The 21,443-nt window shown below is 46.1% G+C and overlaps 2 protein-coding genes and 1 long non-coding RNA gene across 6 annotated transcripts in view; 2 read left to right on the plus strand and 1 right to left on the minus strand.

The window, feature by feature from the left end:
• Positions 1-1,482: 1,482 nt before the first annotated feature.
• On the plus strand, positions 1,483-7,620 carry LOC109141968 (uncharacterized). Its single transcript, XR_002042862.2, has 2 exons — positions 1,483-1,557; positions 4,289-7,620. It is a non-coding gene; the product is annotated as an uncharacterized LOC109141968 (long non-coding RNA).
• On the minus strand, positions 7,053-12,245 carry LOC104926672 (transcription elongation factor 1 homolog). 3 transcript variants are annotated; one of them, XM_027283648.1, is made up of 5 exons: positions 12,130-12,219; positions 11,925-11,943; positions 11,756-11,893; positions 11,299-11,369; positions 7,053-8,053 (listed from the first exon to the last, which is right to left on the minus strand). In XM_027283648.1, exons 3-5 carry the CDS (start codon positions 11,869-11,871, stop codon positions 7,989-7,991), a joined length of 252 nt encoding a protein of 83 aa, XP_027139449.1. In that variant the 5' UTR covers positions 11,872-11,893; positions 11,925-11,943; positions 12,130-12,219; the 3' UTR covers positions 7,053-7,988. The 3 variants fall into 3 exon arrangements, with proteins under 3 accessions (XP_027139449.1, XP_019129762.1, XP_027139448.1); XM_019274217.2 differs by lacking the exon at positions 11,925-11,943 and having other exon boundaries at positions 11,756-11,911; positions 12,130-12,245; XM_027283647.1 differs by having other exon boundaries at positions 11,756-11,943; positions 12,130-12,226.
• Positions 12,230-21,443, plus strand: part of pld6 (phospholipase D family, member 6) — a 20,204-nt gene continuing 10,990 nt past the window's right edge. The window contains exons 1-3 of one of the 2 annotated variants that reach the window (XM_027283643.1): positions 12,230-12,368; positions 12,482-12,664; positions 12,737-12,755. In XM_027283643.1, coding sequence (XP_027139444.1) covers positions 12,484-12,664; positions 12,737-12,755 — 200 coding nt within the window. In that variant the 5' untranslated portion in view covers positions 12,230-12,368; positions 12,482-12,483. Of the gene's footprint in view, positions 12,369-12,481; positions 12,665-12,733; positions 12,756-21,443 lie in introns of both variants that reach the window. The other variant, XM_027283644.1, reaches the window with a different exon arrangement.

Consider the following 21,443-nt stretch of genomic DNA (forward strand, 5'->3'; position numbering starts at 1 on the left):
AAAGCTTAAAGTCCTCATGAAGTCCAAATGAATGTCTCATGTTCGTCTGTCCAACACAAAGTGTCTTCAGTGTCTTCAAGGTATTTTAGAGTTTGTAATTTCCTGATAAATCATAAAAACTTGTTGATGATGTCATCCTGCACTCGGGTACGGCGTGTACAAATTTTAACATCCAATCAAACGCCGTCGGAGCGGAGTACTTCCTGTTTGATCCGGTCTGCTACAGTCGTCTGTGTCCGGGCCTCACTGATTACTGCACAGAACCAGAACCACAGAACTTTATTCAGACTGGATCAGATTTTATTCACAATCTATCTGCTGCTTCTCCCTCTGCTGTCCTCTGATATCTGCAGCCAGCCCCTCCCTGTCTGACAGAGATTCATTTATTTTACAGGAAACAGGTAAAAAGAGGAAACACTCTGCTTCCTGTTTCATGGGGACCTTTAAAGTCACGTCAGCTGTTTGTGTTATGAGTCTGTTACACACTTTCTTATTGCTGTGTCCTCTGATTTACTTCATGGATCCACACATCGCAATTCAACAGCACCACGAGCCGTGACTTCAAAAATACACGAGCTGGAGGAATATTTTATAACATTACAAGCCTCACAAAGTTAGCAGGCTTAGGTAATTTATTGCACCGCTATTGCACAGGATTGCACTGTACTTTACAGGTCTGTCCACCGCCATCATTAAAAATATTATAGAGAGACTGTGGAAGTCACAGAACACTGTGGAGGCTCCATAAATGCAACATAAAGCATAATGCTTTATAATATTTTAACATTTTATGTTATGATGTCACCTTCAGGAACAAGTCCAAATAACTCACAAACACACTTGACACACACTTCACACAGAAATCACTCACTGAAGATTCTGTCTCCATTTTCCTTTAAGCTTTCAGCTTATATATATATATATATATATATATATATATATATATATATATATATATATATATTATAATATATATATATATAGATATAATAGTGCAAAGTAAATACATATATTATTTATATATCACTGAGGCAAATTAACATACTCTATTTTTTGTTTATTTGCGCCCAACAGGAGCTCCATCATGGACCCATATGAGGTCCCCGGACCCCAGCTTGGAAACCTACTGCACTTATAGGGCATGCTCTCTGGAACAGAGAGAGGCATGGACAAGAGAGGAAAGAGTAGTGAGCAGGAGGAGGAGGAGGAGAGGAGGAGGAAGGAGGGGGAGGAGGAGGTGAAGAGGTTGCAGCTGAGTTGCATGGGATGCTGATGCTGATGCTGATGCTGCCGCCGCCGCTGCTGCTGCTGCTGCATCGGCTCCGTCGCTCTCCATCCCTCCCTCGGAGAGAATGGAAAAAACAAGGAGTGGTTATGTGATTCCCCCACCGCCACGAGCAGGAGGAGAAGCGCACAGGAGAGAAAGGGATAGCGGGGAGGAGGAGGAGGAGGAGGAGGGGGGGCGTTTCCCTGCACAGTATAGCCTGTTCTCACACTTCAGCATGGACACAGATGTGTGGCATATGGAGCGGCTTCTTCAGGGAGGTGGACATGACGGTAAGTTCAGTATCTCTCCGTGTTTTTCATGCACACGCTGTTAAAGCGCGCGGCGGCGCTCCGGGTCCCATCACTCCAACCTGTCCGGATCATTACAGAGATCTGTTGATGGTCCCTGGAGTGCAGACTTGTACATTTGGAAGGCTCGGAGTCGGTTTGTGGCTCTGCACGGTTGTTGGGATTAACGCCCGATCAGTTTCTCGCCTGGCAGCTTCAGGATCGGTGACTAGAAACAGGTTGGTCCCATCAGCACCATGCACTCCCCTCAAGTTCCTCTGAAAATGCACCTGAACGCAGCATGTAATATTGAAGCCAGCAGCAGCAGCAGCTTCCTCCTGCAAAGGGTTAAAGCTTCCGTCCACGCGTGACTCTGTGGACTGGCTTCTCCTCGCGCGTGGAAACGGATGTATTTACAAACAAAGAAAGCTTCATATCCGCCTGTCACGCGGAGGACAGGTGCAGTTACAGAGGTGTGTGTTCAGGCTTGTTGTCTGCTTATCTGGGCTACTAGGCCAGCTGGAGCCTGGATGCATCCATCAGGCCGTGATGAAGCACAGAGGAAAAAGTCTCAGTTTAACTCACTGAAACTTTGGAGGGTTCGCTTGTTTTTCTGCAGCTCTAAGCTGAATGTGTTGCTGTAGCCATCACTGATCTCATCTGTTTCTTTATTTATTTAGTCTGGGTTGTGACTATTAGGCTCCACAGTGTGGCCAAAACCACTGGAAAGATTTGCTGTTGCAGGCATAAGCATAAACATCCTCATAACAGCGCCTTTAGTTCCAAGCAATTAAGCAGTAATGTGCCAGCAGCAGCAGCAGCAGCCTCCGTCCGCTCCGTCTCCGTCTCCAGCCTTGTCTTGTCTTTGCCTCCGGCTACAGCCACTTGTGATTCTGCATCCTATCTGACACACCAGGTGCATTAAAGGATTGATAAGTCTGTTTGCGTCAGACAGACGTAAATATGAAACGCAGACCGATCGGCTTTCATTAGGCCCTCCAGCTGGAGCCAGTCCACTCTCAATCAAGTCAATTCAGGAAATGGGATTTTCCTAGAAATGCAAACCAGATGTCTTTCATGAAATAAAGTTCTTATTCAGAGCGAGACGGCCATGCTTAGGAAGAAAGATATAAAAGTAAAACTGAGGAACAAAAAGGCCCCGTAGGTCCATACGTTCAAAACGGGCCCCTGCAGGCACACCCATTGTATGTGTGAGTCAATCTCTTATAGCTACACACACACACACACACAGAGCTAAAACTACACTGAAGCTTGTCTTCAAATTAGACGGAGACATTCCAGTGACACGGAGCAGACACAGACCGGCCCTGTGTAGTGGAGAGGGCAGCAGCAGCAGCAGGGTGTATTTTTACACCAGATCTCTGACACCTACGTACATCTCTTCACAGCTCTTGGTGAGAACAGAAGACACGTCCACTTGAGTTGTCATCATCAGCAGCAGCCCCAGACATGGACAGTTGGGATGGAGGAAGAGGCGAGAGGAGGCGAGGAGAGAGAGAGGGAGGACTAGAGGAGTGTGTAGGTAATGAGGGGGACGTGTGTCAAGATCTCCTCGACTGTGATGGCTCCGAGCTGGTTTTCTGGCACTTGGCTTGCAATGACAGCGGGTTCGGATGTAGACTATCACAGGTGTGAGTGAGGTGAGAGGATTGTCAGCGGCAAATGGGAACTTTCCGGGAGTGTGTGTTTTTTTTTTCTCTTCACGGTGTGTGGCTTTGATAAGGTGAAGGGATACAGAGGGGAGGATGTATGGACTCGATCCGGCGTCTGATCTGAGCGTGTGCGAGCCGGGCAGAGACGGGTAAAAGGGGTTAAAGACGACGGAGGGGTCAGAGTGATTAGAGCAAAGACGAAGTGAGGAACGAGAACGAGAGAGACGGTCAAGTCATGTTTGTGAACGAGTTTTCTACAGGGAGCTGTCTGTAGTGCTGATGCAACCCCTCCTCCTCCTCCTCCTCCTCCTCCTCCCTTTACCCAATGACTCTACTTCTCCTCCTCAGCTGCTGATTGACAACTACTGAGTCTCTAATTGGCAAGTGTGGATAGGGAAGAGTCTGGCTTATTCTCTATGGGACAGACCAAGAAGAAGAAGAAGAAGAAGAGGAGAAACAGGAGTGTGTGTGTGTGTGTGTGTGTGTGTGTGTGTGTGTGTGTTTGTGTGTGTGTGTGTGTGAGGGGAGGAGGAGATGGAGAGGGAGGCATATCAGGGAGAGTCTAAGAGAGGAGAGGAGACAAAGATAGGTAGACGGAGACGGATGTGAGGGGGAAGAAAGGGAAAGGAAATGGAAAGAAGTAAGTCAGGCCTGAGGTGAGGAGGAGGGGTGGAGGTGATGGGCTGAACATCTGTTTGGTAATCAGTCTCCCCCTTCAGCGCGGTGTAACACACACTGACACCTATTTGATAATTGGTGAGCCGGCCCGCTCCCTCAGCGCTCGGCTAAATGGTTGCTTGATACCAGGGAGAGCACAGGGACTAGCTGTTGGCAGTGCAATCTGTTTACTTGGTGCAGCTCAGGTAAAGATGCATAGCAAGCTGCCTCTCTCTCTCTGTGCGTTTATGTGTGTGTGTGTGGCCGGTGCGTAAAGCTCACAATCGGCTTATTAGTCTAACAATGAGCTCAAGATGTGACTTGAAGCATGCGTGAAATGTGTGTTATACCTGTGAGCATTGTTATTCAAGGATAAATATCATCTCTTTTGTCTCTTATCCTAGGTGCTGTCCTTAAAGATTTGCCTGCACACACACACGCACACACACACACACACACACCTCCTCCTTCCACACTGCAATCTCATTCAGGAGCTGAAGGGATGCACGCAAAGAGGAAAAAGGAGAATGAGTTCCAGAGAGAAAGGAATGGAGGGGAGGAGAAGGAGGAGAAGGAGGAGGAGGTGGTGCCTCTCTGCTCCGGTCTCGACCACGGGTATTCTTGGGTTGATAATACAGATGTGGATGTTATTGCTTGAGAATACGCGTAGTCGAGTGGAAGCTTTGTCATCTACATGTGGGACCAAAAGCAGAAGTCTGTTCAGTAGAGCACAATGGCCAGAGAGCAGGCAGACATGTATGCATGTATAGGTGGCACAGACATGGGCTGATGAGATGTTTTGTTTTGTTCAGTCAGAAATGGAATGCAATCAGGGAGCGGCCAAATCAAATCCAGGTGCTCCAAAGGTTTTTTATCATCGCAGGTTTATCAACCATGTCGCTCTTTACACCTGTGGAGGAAATGAGTTTGTTTGGCTGGACGGATTCAGTGTCTCCTGCAGAGCAGCCTCAGCGTGCGGCTAATACCCCGCGGGCATTAGTTCAGGGAGCTTAACACAAAGACGTTAATTCCAAACCCTCTTGATTACGCAGCCCTGTCATTCAGTCATGCACATAAGTGAGCCTTTAATCTTATCAGCTGATGAGCGACTTTCACAGACTTTCAAATCTGAAAAGTCGGCAGAAAAATCTGTGCCAAAAAAAAAAGACATGAAACCGGCACGGTGCCATCATAGGATGGTACATTCAGACTGTTCGTAACCATCACCACCACCACTGCACTACCAACTACTCTCACACTCCTATTTTTGAATCCCCTGGCCGGCTCATGCTAAAAATGTGCGAGAGTTTGATGCCTGTAGCAGCAACAGGAGACAGTAACACATGAGGACATGTCAAGGCTTGCACCCGTTGCTGACATTTCAGCGTTCGGCTCAGCTGACTGGCTGTCATGATTGGAGACTCACACACACACACACACACACACACACACACACACACACACCGTACATAAACTGCATGAGGGGGTTCACATGATCTACATGCCAGCAGGGAAATTGATGGATCTTATGAAAACAAACACACAGACACATCTCCATATGTATATATTTATATATATATGAATGCACATTGCAGCTCGGTTCACTGGGTCCATGTGCCAGAGGGGAAATAAGGGATTGATTGATTTTATGGGTAACTATTTTTAGTCAGAATGATGGATGCTTATGTCTGTTATTGATCAAGTCGAGGTGCAGGTCTGAAGAATTCTTGGACGTCCGGGCATGCTGATTAATCAGGTAGCAAAAAGGTGTCGGAATAAAACATCCTGAATTACATTTTTGGTACATTAGCATTATTGCTAAGTATTATAAATTAGAAAATCAACATTGCATTGCAAATTCAGCAATACATTAGCATCTGTTCGCAAATGTGCCCATGATAAATTACACTCGTATCATTTACTATCCCATGATCCCTTACTACTGCGTAAGCAAATCTCTTATTTATTAGCACGCTGTGTGATTATAATTTATACAGATTTCACACCAGCGTTGTGTAAACTTGTTGATCGGGCAAAGCCGTTTCTGTCGTTTGGTGTGTATTTGCGTATGCATGTGTGTGTGTGTGTGTGTGTGCTTCTAAGCAACAAAATGACTATTGTGAGCACAGCTCCAGGTGCCTAGCAACCGAATCGCTGTTTCCTTGGCAACAGTTGCCTCGCACTCACTGTGTGGGTGATTGGCAGCCTTGACAACGGAGACGGAGTGACACTTGACCTCGCGTGCTGAATGGGAGAGGAGAAAGAGGGAGCGAGGAGCAGAGGAGAGGAGGGAGGGAGGGAGTGGGAGGGGACGTGCAGAGACAGATGAGAGACTAAGTGATAATCATTCTCCATTGTAATCATCCTCCAGCATGTTTCATAAGGCGTCGGCAATACCTCTCCAGCTGGGGTCCATCATCAAACACAATACACAGTGCAGCGCGGGCATGCACGGACACACTCTTCCTGGGTGGAGAGCCGAGGCAGGCACTCCACATCTCATCTATTATCACTCAGCCCTGCCTGGTGCACAGCCTTGCTACACTGTGTCTTCTTTCATTTGTGATCTGCTACATCCTGTGCTCTGCGGGGATGAATGGATACTGGACTCACACTAAAAATGTGTCACGGTCACAGATGCCGCAGGAGAGTAGATCAGAAGCTTTTTTACTCTGCTCAGACGTTTTACTTTGAAAGTGACAGTTTCTTTGACGTCTGTGAATTTAAGTGCTGCACTTATTAAAATGTTTTTTACCAGCTCAGGGCATCCTCATTGTACTATACTCACTTTAATAACAAAGCATGTTTGTGTGTAATGATATATAAAAGCATGAACTTAAATAAAACCTGGATTTGGAAGTCTGTTCTTTAACTTTTACTATTAAATCTATATTATACTCAACACGAGTCAAAGGCGTTGTATTATCCTAGTATTGAGTGTAAAAGTATTTGATTTTCTAAAACCATTTTCTTCACTTCATGTAAAGGTTGCTCCTCCGTTTGTCACCAGCTGGTGGCGCTCAGGATGTTTGTGCTGAGGTTGAATCACAACCTGAAAAAATAAAGACTTCTCCATTCAGCTAAAGAGTGTGACATCCAGAGTGTCAGGATTTGAAATCATGTTTCATATTCTTTATAAAAATAAAAAAAACACCACACTTCCTGGTATCAAGTCTTATTGCTCCTTTATTTCACACGTTCATGATGTTAAAAAAAAACAAACAGCTCCTTTCATGCTCTTTAACACTGATGGCTGTTGCATAGGAAAATAACACCCAACACTGTTGCTTGATTTGGATTTCAGGATAGGATTACAGTTTCTGTACATATGCACTAAAAGAAGACAACACGCGATCAACTGAAAAAAACTGAATGATTCAAGAAACAATTCAAAACTTCTGAACGTAGCAGCTAAAGCCTTAAACCTTATCCATTCCTCTCTCCAGTGGAATGACCTAATGTTGTGACACGCCTGTGTGGAGAGCTGAGGGTGGTTATTACCGTGAACACAACCCGTGACATCATCACACCTGCACGGAGCAGCCCACCTGGAAATGTAGGTCCTGCTGCTGATGTGTGCGACACCGCGTGACTGTGAGGAAAAAGTTCATGTCTGACCCGTGTCTGTGCAGATCCTTCTTCTCATCACACTAACCAAAAAAGATTCAATCTTCTATTGATTTTACATTAAAAAGACGGGAGCTCACTCTCACTACAGGCAAAATAATATCAAGAAGTTAAAATGAAAAGCAACGTTAGAACGTTCAACAACTACTATTTAAAGGGTTTGTCTACACTGCATCTAGAGGAACTCTGAGAACCGTCAAAAGAATTAAAAAAAAACAGGAAAACAAGTTGAAAACAGAAACCTCCCGCTCAAAGTGTGAGGAGAAACCAGGTTTACACTGAACATGGCAAAAAGCGATCAGAACTAGAGTCGTGGTTTAAACAGAAGTCAGAAGACAACGGGAACCGAAGACCTCGCACACAGCTGGAAAGCCGAGGACACCTGTGAAGAAGAAGAGTTTCAGAAATGTCCTCCGACCAGCTTGAGACCAGCCACGTCCTCATCCCGTCACCGAAAGACTTCCGGCACCACGAGGGCTACTGATTGGCTGCTTCACAGGCATCTATCCAATCGCTGTACACGTCGACTGGCTCTGACAGATCTGAAGAGCGCTGGGTTAAGGATAAAAAGGAAACATGAATGAAGTCTCGCTGCTGCTTTCTTTTCCACCATCCTCCATAAACAGCTGTTTCATCTGTCACGCACTGAAACGCAGTCACAGCCTCGCGGGAGTTGTCGGATGTTAATAGAATAGTTTGACAGGAAGCTCATATTAACAGGTCAGAGCAGCGTGTGAGACATCTGGAGATTCAGCGTGTCATCTGTTTTATTTTAGTTTTTACTGTTGTCAGTAACATCGCTGTCTCTGTGGACACCTTCATGTGAGTTCAGCAAGGTGGCTGTCACACACAGGTAGAGGTAGGATGTGTGTGTGTGTGTGTGTGTGTGTGTGTGTGGCCCAGTCTGAGCTAGCTCCATGACAACAGAGCTGGACGATGTAGGCCTCAATCAGAACTAGGTCATACGATGATTCCTTCACACGAACGGTGACAGATGAAGGAAACGAGACAGAGAGAGAGCTGCAGGGAGAAACCGTGACTCCTCTCTCACCTCAGCACAGCTGACATGAGTCGCTGTGTGGGTGGATCCTGAAGATGTTCGACCGTCTGACAGACACTTCTTACACACTCGTAGGATCCGGCTGAGAGAGCCAAGAAGTCTAGTAAGTGGATGTTTAAGATTCATTTGTTTCCCTATAAACTGTGTTCATCTCCAGACTAGATCAGTGTACTGTCCTCCTGACGGGCGTCAGCCTGCACAGTGAAACCTTCAGATGATCCAGAACGCTGCCCGCCTGCTCTACAGCCAACCCAAAAGGTCACACGTCACCCCGCTGCTAATGAAGCTCCTCTGTAAAATTAAACTCAGATCTCTAATGCTCACCTACAAAAGTAGTCTCCAGTTCAGCACCTACCTACCTGAACATCCTCATACAGACAGATGTTACCTCCTCTTGGCTCTGCCACTTGTTTGTTCCAAGGCAATCCAGACTTTTCTCGTCTGTTGTCCCCGTTGGTGGAACGTCCTACCAGTTTCTACAGATCAGGAACTGACCTCTCTACCTTCACAAACCTCCTGAAGACCTGCAGCTCTGCAGAAAGGACCTCCTCTACAACACCACCAACAACTGGACATGATAAATCTGTCCCTCTACAGCTGTCACAGTACTTACTGCTGCACTAACATCTCCTCGTCACACTGTCCGCTGAGTGTTTGGATAAAGCGTCTGCTAAATGACTCGATGAAATGTAAACGTGCTGCACAGGTGTGCACTGTGTGTCCACTGGCTGCTGACGCACTGCGATACGCAGCCGTTCAGCTCTGCATGAAGCCCACGTCAATTTACACAGAGCACCTCAAGCTGACAGGAAGCCAGACACAGAAACAGCACAGAGAATCTGTCGGATTTTCAAAATAAAATACCCCGTTGTAAAAAAAAAACAGACAAATAAACACGTAGCATATTTCCACATGTAGAAGCATATTTAGAAGAACATAAACCAGGAAAATGACCAAATCTGAGCAAGTAAACAAAGTCTGGACATCCTAAACGTCCCTTTAAGAACTGTCACAGCACTAACACTGCACCTCGATCGTTCCCTTCTCTGAAAGCAGCTTCGGATAAAAGCATCAGCTAAATGAATAAATGTAAACGCACAAACTTTGACACCAGAAACTGATAAAATAACTCAGACTGTTGTGACGTGCTGCTTATTATTCGATGACTAGGATCAGGCGTTGCAGGAAAAACAGGTGTTTCCATTCGTTTCAGTGGAGGACGGTCAGTTTGCACACCGGCAGTCCACAACACGGGGGTCACCACAAAGAAACACATCGGCGTGCAGGAGAGACGTTGATTTAGATCCTCAAACCTCTGCAGACGTCCTGAAATGTCTCTGAGATTATCGATTCATGGACTAAATGAAAACTGTGTTTATTTCATGTACCAGCTTCTAAATCTGAGTCTGGCTGCTGCAAAATATAACGACACAAAGAAGTTTGACTTGTATCCGACGTTATTTCCGGAGGTTTTTCCCGGAAATAACGTCGGATACAAGTCAAATAACGTCGTTTTTTTCTATTTGTTTCATTGGAGGCTTGTGCGTTTCCACACGGGCAAAAACCGTCGGACACAAATCAAATCAAACTTCTTTGCAGCAGTCAGACTCAGATTTAGAAGCTGGTACCTGAAATAAACACAGTTTTCATTTAGTCCATGAATCGATAATCTCAGAGACATTTCAGAGGTTTGAGGATCTGAATCAACGTCTCTCCTGCACGCCGATGCGTTTCTTTGTGGCAACCCCCGTGCTGCGGATTGCCGGTGTGCAAACGGACCGTCCTCCACTGAAACGAATGGAAACACCTGATGAACACCTGATCCTAGTAATCGAATAATAAGCAGCACGTTACAACATTACATTACATTACATTACATTTAGCAGACGCTTTTATCCAAAGTGACTTACAGAGGAGGACATAAGCTGAGAAAGGTGTAAAGGAGCACAGAGTAGTTGTTAGTGTTGTTAGGCAGGGAAGCATTCTGGAAACAGAAAGGTTTTTACAAGTTTTTAAAGGTAGAAAGGGATGTTGCTGTTCTAGTAGCCGTTGGTCATTCCACCATTTGGGGACGACCACAGAGAAGAGTTTAGAGTGACCTCGCTTTGCGAGAGGCGAGGGTACAACTAGACAGTTTGTATGAGCGGAGCGTAGCGCCCTGGTCGGGACGTGAGCCTTTAGTAAGACGCTGAGATAGGCAGGGGCAGATCCTGAGATGGTTTTGTAGGCTAGCGTCAGAGCTTTGTGTTTAATTCTGGCAGCTACAGGCAGCCAGTGCAGGTCGCTGAAGAGTGGGGTGACATGTGACCTTTTAGGTTGATTGAAAACCAGTCGCGCTGCGGCATTCTGGACCATTTGCAAAGGTTTGATCGTGCGAGCAGGTAGGCCAGCCAAGAGCGAGTTGCAGTAATCGAGGCGGGAGCTGACTGTAGCCTGTATCAGGAGCTGAGCGGCATATTGGGTCAGGTACGGTCTGATTTTTCTAATGTTGTACAATGCATAGCGACATGACCTCGCTACGGAGGAAATGTGCTCAGAGAGAGAAAGACGATCATTAAGCAGGGTTTGAGGATCTGAATCAACGTCTGTCCTGCACGCCGATGTGTTTCTTTGTGTTCCCTGCGTTGCGGACTGCAGGTGCGGAAACGCACAACGGACCACTGGAACGAACGGAAACACCTGACCCTGTGTGAATCCTCTGTGAGGACCTGGTCTCGGTAAGGATACAGGTGATGGGGGTCTGGAACTCCTCCAGGCAGACGGTGCAGGAGATGATCCCAGTGTTCCTGCTCCGCTCCCTGTGACAGACAGACAACACGAAGTCACCTGAGAAACCAACCTGGTGATCAGACAGGTGTGTGTGTGTGTGAGAGAGTGTGTGTGTGTGTGTGTGTGTGTGTGAGAGTGTGTGTGTGTGTGTGAGAGAGTGTGTGTGTGTGTGTGTGAGAGTGTGTGTGTGAGTGAGAGAGTGTGTGTGTGAGTGAGAGAGTGTGTGTGTGAGAGTGTGTGTGTGTGAGAGTGTTTGTGTGTGTGAGAGTGTGTGTGAGAGTGAGTGAGAGAGAGAGAGAGAGAGTGTGTGTGTGTGTGTGTGTGTGTGTGTGTGTGTGTGTGTGTGTGAGAGAGAGTGTGAGTGTGTGTGTGTTTGTGTCTGTCTGCGTGTGTGTGTGTGTGTGTGTGTGTGTACATTTTGACGTCACAGGACTTCTCGTGGTTGCAGAAGGGACAGGTGAACTGAGAGTCCAGGTCTCCGGTCATCTTCTTCTTAGGAGGCGGCTTTCTTTTGGACTTACGGCGACCCATAGCTCACGAACCGAACCGAACCGAACCGAACCGGGTGTGTCTGAGGTGGAAACACAGAACAGAAGATGACACCTGATGACACCTGTGAGAGGAGGAGAGCGGGAAACAGCTTCACAGAGTTAGCAGGCTAACGTTAGCACGCCTGTTGTTTACCAGCCTCGCGACATTATAAACAGACGTTAAACGGGCTCGCGACACGCTCGAGCACGTCGGAACCGAGCCGCAGCCGTCCGACATGTCGTGAGAGCTCCACGTTACCTGGCAGAGGTGTGCTGCTGTTCACCTGTGCGGCTGCTGAAGGTACACGTTGCTGCTACGAGCTTACCCCCCGACTACATCCGGCCGCCGGTAGCTGTTCTGTGATTGGAGGAGAGCGTGTGCGCGTCACGGCCGCTCATTGGCTCGCAGACACGTCAGTCAAAGCAGTGACGACACAGCCCCCTGAGGACATATATAGGTGCATCCTGTTCCCGCGTGGTGGCGACAAAGGCTAACAGGTGTGTTACCTGCAGCTCGTGCATGCTCTCTGTGTTTTTAAATGGTGATGTTCTGTTATGATCTGGTTCTGGTTCTGGTTCTGTTATGATTCTGGTTCTGTGGTGACGCTCAGGGATGTGGACCGTGAAGGGGGTCGGCCTCGGCGTGGTGGCCTTCTCCCTCAGCCTGGAGCTGATTGGCTGGCTCCTGCGGCGCCTCAGAGCCGAGAGACCCCGCAACGAGGTGCTGTTCTTCCCCTCTGAGCTGGCCTGCGTGGAGCACCTGTACACCCTACCTGCATCTGCATCTGCAGCTCCATCTCAGTAAGTGGAGCACCTGTACACTGCATCTCCATCACCATCAGCAGCTCCACCTCTGTCTGCATCTGCATCTGCAGCTCCATCTCAGTAAGTGCAGGGATCACTGTGTCCAGTCAGAGGAAGTTATATGTGACCTTCTGACCTTTTACAGAAAATCACACCAAGAAACTGCAGAGGTCCTGACGCCCACTACAAACTATATTCATATTAGTATTATTATTACTTGTTGTTATTATTATTGCTTCTTTGTAGGGTTGCAAATCCGTCAAATTTCCATAAACTTTCCATGGGATGTGATGCTCGGGGAGTTTGGGGAATATTCCAAACTGGAAATTTCATGGGAATTATGGAAAGTTCAAGTCAACTTTATTGTCAATGCTGCTACTTGTACAGGACATAGGACAGTGGTTCTTAACCTTGTTGGAGGTACCGAACCCCACCAGTTTCATATGCTCATTCACCGAACCCTTCTTTAGTAAAAAATAAAATATGAATCTTTTACTGGTGCACAAAATGAACCGTGCATTAACATCACCTTGTTCAAATAACAAAACCAACACAAGTGCATGAACTCACAACAACTTACCTCAGTGGACTTCTGCTGTGCCTTTGAGACCAGTTCAGATATGCGTGGCTTCACCTTGGCAAGTGCCAGTCTCATGTCATTTTCACAGCAAAGTCTGTTCCTTTTCTTAGTTTTTATGTCCAGCATCCTCGAAAAATGATTGCTCACAAAGAATGTTGTAACAAATGGTATAAAAAAATTCCAGGCGGAGGCTCCACCGAACCCCTGAGACCGATCACCGAACCCCTAGGGTTCGATTGAACCCAGGTTAAAACTACTGACATAGGAGTATTTAATGTCGTTCTTCCTTATCCCGTGCACAGCATAAAACATGACATATATAAATAAGTAAAAGATGTAAAAATATAAAATAAATACTAAAAATATTAAGTTGGTGGTAATTAAAAACAAACTGTATCAACATGAATCCAAACATTAGTTTATCATAAGCGACGTGTGTGGTTGTTTGCACATTTGTTTGGATGGTATGATTATGACATGTTTATTCAAAGTGACTTTAGGTTGGCCCAAGGGTTAGTTTGTCATACTCAGGGTTGCAAAGGGTCGGAAGTTTACGGTAAATTTCCAGAAACTTTTCATGGGAAAGTTCAGGAATACTGGAATATTCCAAATATCCATGGGAATTATGGAAATGATGGAATTAACTGTAAATGTGGTGGTAATTTAAACAAACTGTGTCATATCCAAATATATTATTTTGTCTAAGCAACACAAAATAAAATTAAAAACATTCAACAGATTTATTTGTAAGTAGAACTTTATCAAGTTTGAATTATTTTATTGACAAATTTCGTAGTCCACCAGCTCACACATGTGTCTTCCAGTCTCTGTGCTCTGGCTCTAAGGGTGTGGTCCAGGTACAGAATCACCTGTGCAGGTAGGGGGGCGTGGCCTCAGTAGCCCTGCAGAAGCAGTGTGCTATGTGCATGTGACTGAGGAATGAGCAGATAATCGAGTGACCTGCATGAATCTGTTGTTTTAGTCAAGATGATGATAAAATATTTTTCCATAACTATGTTAAGCACCTGAGCTCTTGCAGCTGACAGTTGGTTTCAGGAAACATGTTCAGATTGCAGACGTACACTAATTAGTCTTTTTTCTTGTTTCCAGTTCCTGTCTCTGCTCCTTGCCCACGGCGTGGAGACCTCCTTCTCTCGTTTTCTCCGACATTCATGTCTGCTTCGTCCTCTCTGGACTTGTGTGTCTTTGCCTTTTCCAACATGGACCTGAGCAGGGCTGTGCTGGTGCTGCACAGCAGGGGCGTCACCGTCCGAGTCCTCTCTGACAAGGAACTACATCGCCATCACTGGCCCCGGATAGGGGTCCCCCGTAAGGCCGGTAAGGACAACAGTGTATGTCTCATGATGCACAGTCACGATGACGAGCTCTCCCAGGCTGTATCGAGATATCAAAAGTCGCACTAACCTCTGGGATCATTATAAGAGACACTTTCACTTGAAATACGGGAAGGATGACTCAAGAAAGGTGCCGCTCTGTTCTCTGACTGTCAGTGTCATGGTCGGAAGTCTCCCAGGTTTCCTCACTGGTAAACAGAGCGTGATAGGAACAGTCTGGTAATGGAAGTTCCAACAAAGCCCTCCTTCCTGTGAGTCAGTGTAATCACGCTCTCAAAGATTTTGTGTCGAACTCCGCTGTCTCGTTTCTCTCTCAGCCCTTCTCTCTCATTTAAGAAATTACTGCTGCTGCATACGGTTAAGTAAGAATTAAGTAAGTAAGAAATTGGCACCAGACACAGATTTCATTGGCAAAGTGTTTCTAAGTGTGGTGTATGTTGACTGCAAACCTCATGAGAGCAACTTTAGTGCAGAGGATGATCGACTCTTCTTCCATACTGATTCTGTCACGCAGATGAAATGAACACATAACCTCAGTGCTCTGGCTTTGTTTGCTGGTTGCTTATGAAACATTTCTTTCATAAGAGAGATATTCACTGACGCATGGATCAGGGAGAATGATCTTAAAGGAGCCGAGTGCGTCCTGGGGTCAACGCAGGAACTAAATCGACCTTTAATTGCCGTCGCGTTCACTGCTCGTCTCGTCTCTGGCTCTTCACGTTGAGCTGAAATAATTCTAAAAAGCTGAAAAGGCATTACACAAAGCCATTAGAGGGGTCGAGAGGACACGCTGCCTGGAAGAGGCCAAATAAAAAACACATTTCTGATAATTGTTTTCCTTCTTTAAGGAAAATGCACTTACCTTTTGCACGGATATCTAATCCTTCATTTAGTCTGCAAAAGTTTACATTCTCAACAGAATTCATATTTTGTTTTGAATGAGGTTTATGTAAATACATACACATACATTACTGCAGTTATTAGTCACAAATGTTTTTTCAAGTTGCAATATTCAAAAAACTGACTCAGTCGTCATGGTACAAGTTCAGTCCCAGGATCAGAATCCGAACTGTGGCCCTTTGCGCACATCATTCCCTCTCTCTCTCTCTCTCCACATTCCTGTCACTCTTCAGCTGTTCGATACTATACAGCTGGGCCCAAATAAATCATATTCTGTGATGTTGTGGTTGTGCTAAAAAAGATCATAATAAACACGCATGAGGAATCAGAAGTAAAATATAAAGGCACAGGTTATCAGATCTGAGAGCTCGTTTTTCTGCCTCACAGCTTTTCGTCTCTCAGACTGGAAAAAAATAAACAAGTTCATGCTGTTCATGCTCATGTTTCTCTGTTTTGTCGGGTGGGGGCAGCATTCATTGTACTCAGGGAGTGACGATATGATCCGTGCACACCCGTCTGTTAAAAGTGCAGACAGGAAGTGGGCTGATAAGATGGAGGTCGCACACTCGTTCCTCAAAATCACTTCATTATTTCAGATTTTGTGGCGTTTTCTCTCCTGAAGTCTGTCTGTCTGGACGGCTTCCCTCAAACTCACTCTGCTGATCCTGGATAATAACCGCCTGTGATGAAGCTGGTTCGTTTCACACTGAGACACAGAATCAGAACCATGAATGAAGGATTGAGAGGAGATCAAATCAAATAAATCATTTTTTTTTTTGTACATGATGGACAAACCGTCTGAATATGCTACACGTAAAAAGCATCAATCTGTTGATGCTTCTGTCACATTGTTGTAAACTCAGTGATCTGATTGGTCAGCGGTCAGGCTGGTGAACCTGTTCATACACAGGTGTGTAGTTAGTAAAGATCAAACTGCTTTGATGTCGTCGTCATGATTTTATGGAGAGGAGTAAAACCTGATGAATGAATGATGAATGCTTTTATTGTCACTAATACGCATGTACAATGCCAGCGCAACTCCAATGACAAATCAAACTGAACCTGAATGTTACGGTGGAGTTAATAGTGAAAGTTTAAATGGATTTAGATGTATTCATCCTCTCTCTTTACAGCTTCAGGTCCAAGGAGACTCTTACACTCTTAGAGGAGCTCCTCAGCTTCACACAAAGCTCCTTCTGTAGTGATCTCTTTAAAGAGATCAGCACCTCCACCTGCCCTCTGCCCTACAGGGATCTGCGGCGGAGCAACAGGAACTCCGTGCACATGCATCACAAGTTCCGCAGTGGTGGACGGCCGGCTGCTCCTCACCGGCTCCCAACTGGACACTGAACGCGGTGCAGAACAACATGGAGAACATCCTCATCACCGAGGAGCCGGACCTGGTGCGACCCTTCATCAAGGAGTTCGGCAGGTTATGGGAGCACAGCGACCCGGTCCGACGCCAAAAACCAGCTGCTCGTGTTGATGCTGGAACTCAGGACTGACCAGACATGTTGGAGTTAGAAAGTGTGCATTAAAGGTCCGGTGTGTCCCAGTTAGAGGCTCCACCGTAGTTAATTTAAATATTCTCGTGTTCTTGTTTCCGTTGAGGTTTGGAGAGTTGTTCATGTTGAAGTGACAATGTCACTGAGTTCCTTTATTTAGAGAAGGCTTTGTGTACACTGCTGTAAAGTCTTTTGTTTTGTTCAGGGCGTGCTGCTGCACTCTGTTTTTCCGTTGTGTTTGCAGAGTGCAATAAACACTCTTTAACACACTGCAGTTCTGGCAGGTCGGTTGCATCACTGGCCTGAAGCTGTAGTTTTCTCTTGCTCCAACATGATTTGTCTGTGTCTTGTATTCATAGAAAAGGCCCACAGCCAACATGGTTTTCAGGTTTGCACACACACACAGCGATGCTGGTTTGGGCATGATTTAATGAGCCTGGGTGCATGATCCCTCTGCATGGCTCAACAGTCAGGCTGATGCTTGTTGGAAAAAGCCTGAACTGTTTTGTCTGACTTGTAACATTTAAAGGTCACGTGCTAAATGGGAATGTTAGACTTAACGAATCAGCTGCTATATTTTATCCACGCTCAGAGAGGAGCGGCTGAACTGTCAGGTCATGCGTAACGGGTGCGTACTGGTGCGTAACTGTGCCTGCGCCATTCTACACACACTCCACAGCAGCCTGAAGTACTTACTGAGACTGCGTCAAGCAGACGAGAGGGACAAAATAAAACCGGAATGAGGTGACTTAACCTTCAAAGTAAAAGTTTGGCTGCTCACATGCTGCAGTCCATGATGGTGGATCACTTTGGAGGTGACAAACACCAGAGGCAGCTTTAATGAATGTAAAGGTGATTCAACACGTTCAAATGTATAAATAGACACTTAGATGAATATAAGGAACGCCTCAACTTTTTCTGTTTCCAGCCACGGAAACTTCTAATTGACATTTATGTCACATAATAAATAAATATCTGCATTTCTTTGTTGAACAGAAGTTTTTTGAAAGATTAATGCACATGTCACTGTTTTTTACTCAAATAAAATAGTAAGTAAGAAATCTTTAGTTCTGGGCTCACGTGTCGACATTAAAGGGCAGTGTGTAGAATTCATCACCTCCTGATGTTTAGCAGCTATGATTGGCACCACCCCTGCCTCACCCTCTCCTTTACTATGACCAATCTGAGCCCGTTAGCATTTCCACTGTAGTTGATATAAACTAATGACAGACATGTTTAGTATTATACGCAGCCATATAGAGCGATATTAGCACGAATGTCACTATGTATGTTATATGATTATAGATGTCAATCTAACAGCACCATATGACATCACATAATCATTCATTGCTCCAGAGCTGCTCAAACAAAACAAACCTCCAAATTCCTCAGATTTGCTCTGTGTGTTTTATTTTGAAAGCCTTGACAGGAAGCGCCGTGTATATATTGTGGCTGACTGACTAGCGGTAAACGGTGGTGTGTGTCCCGGTGACAGGCACATGCACAGTCGAGATCCGGAGCGGAGCGCCTGAGAGAGGAGCGTCCAGCGCAGCGCAACAGCCCATCGGCCGCCTGCAGTTAGAGAGGGGGAAGCCGCGGGGAAGGACGCAGGACACGGACTGGAGGACACAGGACAGGACTGGAGGACACGGCTGGAGGACAGCAGATCCGAGGTGAGAACCCGCTCACACTGACGTTTGTTTTATCAGGCTGTGGCTGAGCAGCAAATGAGGCAAACTGTTGATCCGGAGTCGGTCTACATCTCAGGATATAACAACTTTTATTTGCGAAAATAATTAGATTGATTATGTCAACAAGTGAACAGAACCTTGTGGTGGGAAGTACCACACCCCGTTCCCATGAACCATTCACATCAACTTCACCCACTTTAACCAGAGGTGAACACTGCCTGAGCCGTGTCTTTTACAAAGGATGGGTCACTTTAAAAACCTCCACGCGCACCAGTTTGCACCTATTTCATAAATGAATGTGCAGGCGCATGCGGTATATCGGTGTTTTGCTGAGTGTTTTCAGCAGCAGCAGCACGCCGGCCACCCTTCTTTATGGGATTGAAAGCGGTAATGCGAGCTGGTCTCCAGAGAGGAGGGACTGTCTGACAGAGGAGGGTGGGGTGGATATGGATGGGTGGATGGAGGATGGATGGATGATCAGCCTCCTTATGATGCAGAGAGAGAGATGGAGGAAGGAGAGAGGAGTGGTGGGTGGAGTGAGGTGTGGATGGATAGACAGGAGGGATGCATAGATGGATAATATGAGTAAAGGATGATAAATGTGTGTGTGGTGTGTGTGTTGTGTGTGTGTGTGTGTTGTGTGTGTGTGTGTGTGTTTTAACTGGGAGTGTCAGCCGGTCGATGGATGGTCCACAGTGGTGATGAGGAAACAGAGAGGGAGGTGTGAGAGTCAGTTGCCCCTCGCCCCCACCGCCAGCAGCCACTGATCCCATATGTTTGTAACGTGATCCAGTGGGTGAGTAACCGGGAGAACGGGGGAGGATCACGCCCTCGCCGTGATTCATCGTACACAGGGATAGAAGGCTCTGAGGGATGAGGGAGGATGAATTTCAGACATGTAGCGCAACCTGTAACTCAATTAGCTGAGATTCTCACTCGACACCAACACACGAGTACTGTCTCAGCACATCGCTGTCCCAGCCACTGATGAGCCAAGGAGGCGGTGCTGGGCCAGATCGACTCACTCTCCACTAACCCAAAGATTTTCCCTCTGCGTGTTCAGGCTGTTTTATCAGCTGAGGGAATAGTTGACATACTTGTTGCATGATGCAGAAACTCTGTAATACACGTGGTGTGGAGGTAAAGCCGGGACGTTACAAGAGCTGGTCTGCTTCTTGTTCACTTGTTTTTTTTTTAGTTGTCATCACTTATGTAGGTCAAACAGAAATGACACATTTAAATTAAAATACAGTCGAGCAGCGACTCCGTCCACAGGACCGGTTTTCTGCGAGGTTTCTGCCTCTTAAGGAAGTTTTTCCTCGCACTGGTCCCAGGTGTTTGCTCATGGTGGGAACTTTGTGGCTCTGTAAATGATATTATAAAGAGCACGGTGTAGACCTGCTCTACATTTTATTAGGGCGGCACAGTGGTCCAGGGGTAGCGCATATGCACACCGGCTGGGGCCTCAAGTTTGCATGTCCCCTCCCACAGGTTATTGATGACTCTAAATTGTCCCGTAGGTGTCAATGGTTGTTTGTCTCGTAGCCTAATATAATGTGACAGTGAGTTTGTATAAATTCACCCTCAGACAGTTGTCATGACGGGGAATAGCTACAGAGACCAAAACTGTTTTTTGTACCAGGCTGTAACATGTTTATGTCTGCTGTGAAGTTGGCCATTTGGACATGGGGACTTATGGAGACGACCTCCTTCTGGAGCCAGCCCAGGTGACGTTAGAGGAACTGCAGCTTTTAGCACTTGCGTTGGAGGTTGTTACTTGTCGTTATTGGATTGTCCCTGCACATTCTGCACTGTACGTCATAGATCTGTAGACCATAAAGCTCATCAGTGTGTATTGGGTGTTGTTGTTTGTGTGGGCGAGCTAACAGTTCAGAAACAAAGATCTGCTGATAAATCTGACTAATTTCATGGATTAACTAATTTCACACACTAGCTGTTTTCCTCTATGGCCAGGCTCCATCTGGAGATTAGTCATGAATGAGTTCCGTCACTTCTGCTTCGTTTTGACAGGATGGCACTAGCCAAAGTCCCGGGTCGGGCCCGGAGCAGAGGACGCAGCCGACCAAACTGTTGACTACATGTTCAAGCTGCTGATCTCGGCACGCAGCGTGGGAAAGACCTCCTTCCTGTTCCGCTACGCAGACGACTCCTTCAGCTCAGCCTTTGTCACATGGGGCATCGACTTCAAGGTCAGACCATCTACAGGAACGACAAGAGGTCAACTTCAGATCGGGGTGAGACAAACGAGACACTGATCTCTGAAATGGTGCGGAACTGAAGAGCTTAAAACCGGAATTTTCTTCTGTTCTGTCAGATCGACAACACCCGGTGCCTTAAAATAAAGTTATTTCCTGTTATTTAATGATAAATTAAATAACTTTGGGACTGGGATTGATATTTATTTCTGCATTTACCGTTCAGTTAATCTTTAACAGCCCCCCATTGCCAAAAATAGATTCTGTTACTATAGCAACCCTGGAGTTGAGCAAAGTTTATACTCTACAGACAAAGATCTGTGGCTTTCAGTTTGCAACATTTTAAACCCAGTCGATGCGGCGTGTTCGTCATTATTAACATCCTGCCTCGTTTTGACTGGTTTGGACGTCGTGCTGTGGAGCTTGGCATGAAAAAGAATCACGGATCAAAGCTATGAAAGATTCTTTCCTTTCCTCAACTCGGCTGTTGACATTCATGATCAGGTTCCTCCAGGAGGAAAG

This window comes from Larimichthys crocea, chromosome X (assembly GCF_000972845.2).
Source record: "Larimichthys crocea isolate SSNF chromosome X, L_crocea_2.0, whole genome shotgun sequence".
Taxonomy (NCBI): Eukaryota; Metazoa; Chordata; class Actinopteri; family Sciaenidae; genus Larimichthys; species Larimichthys crocea.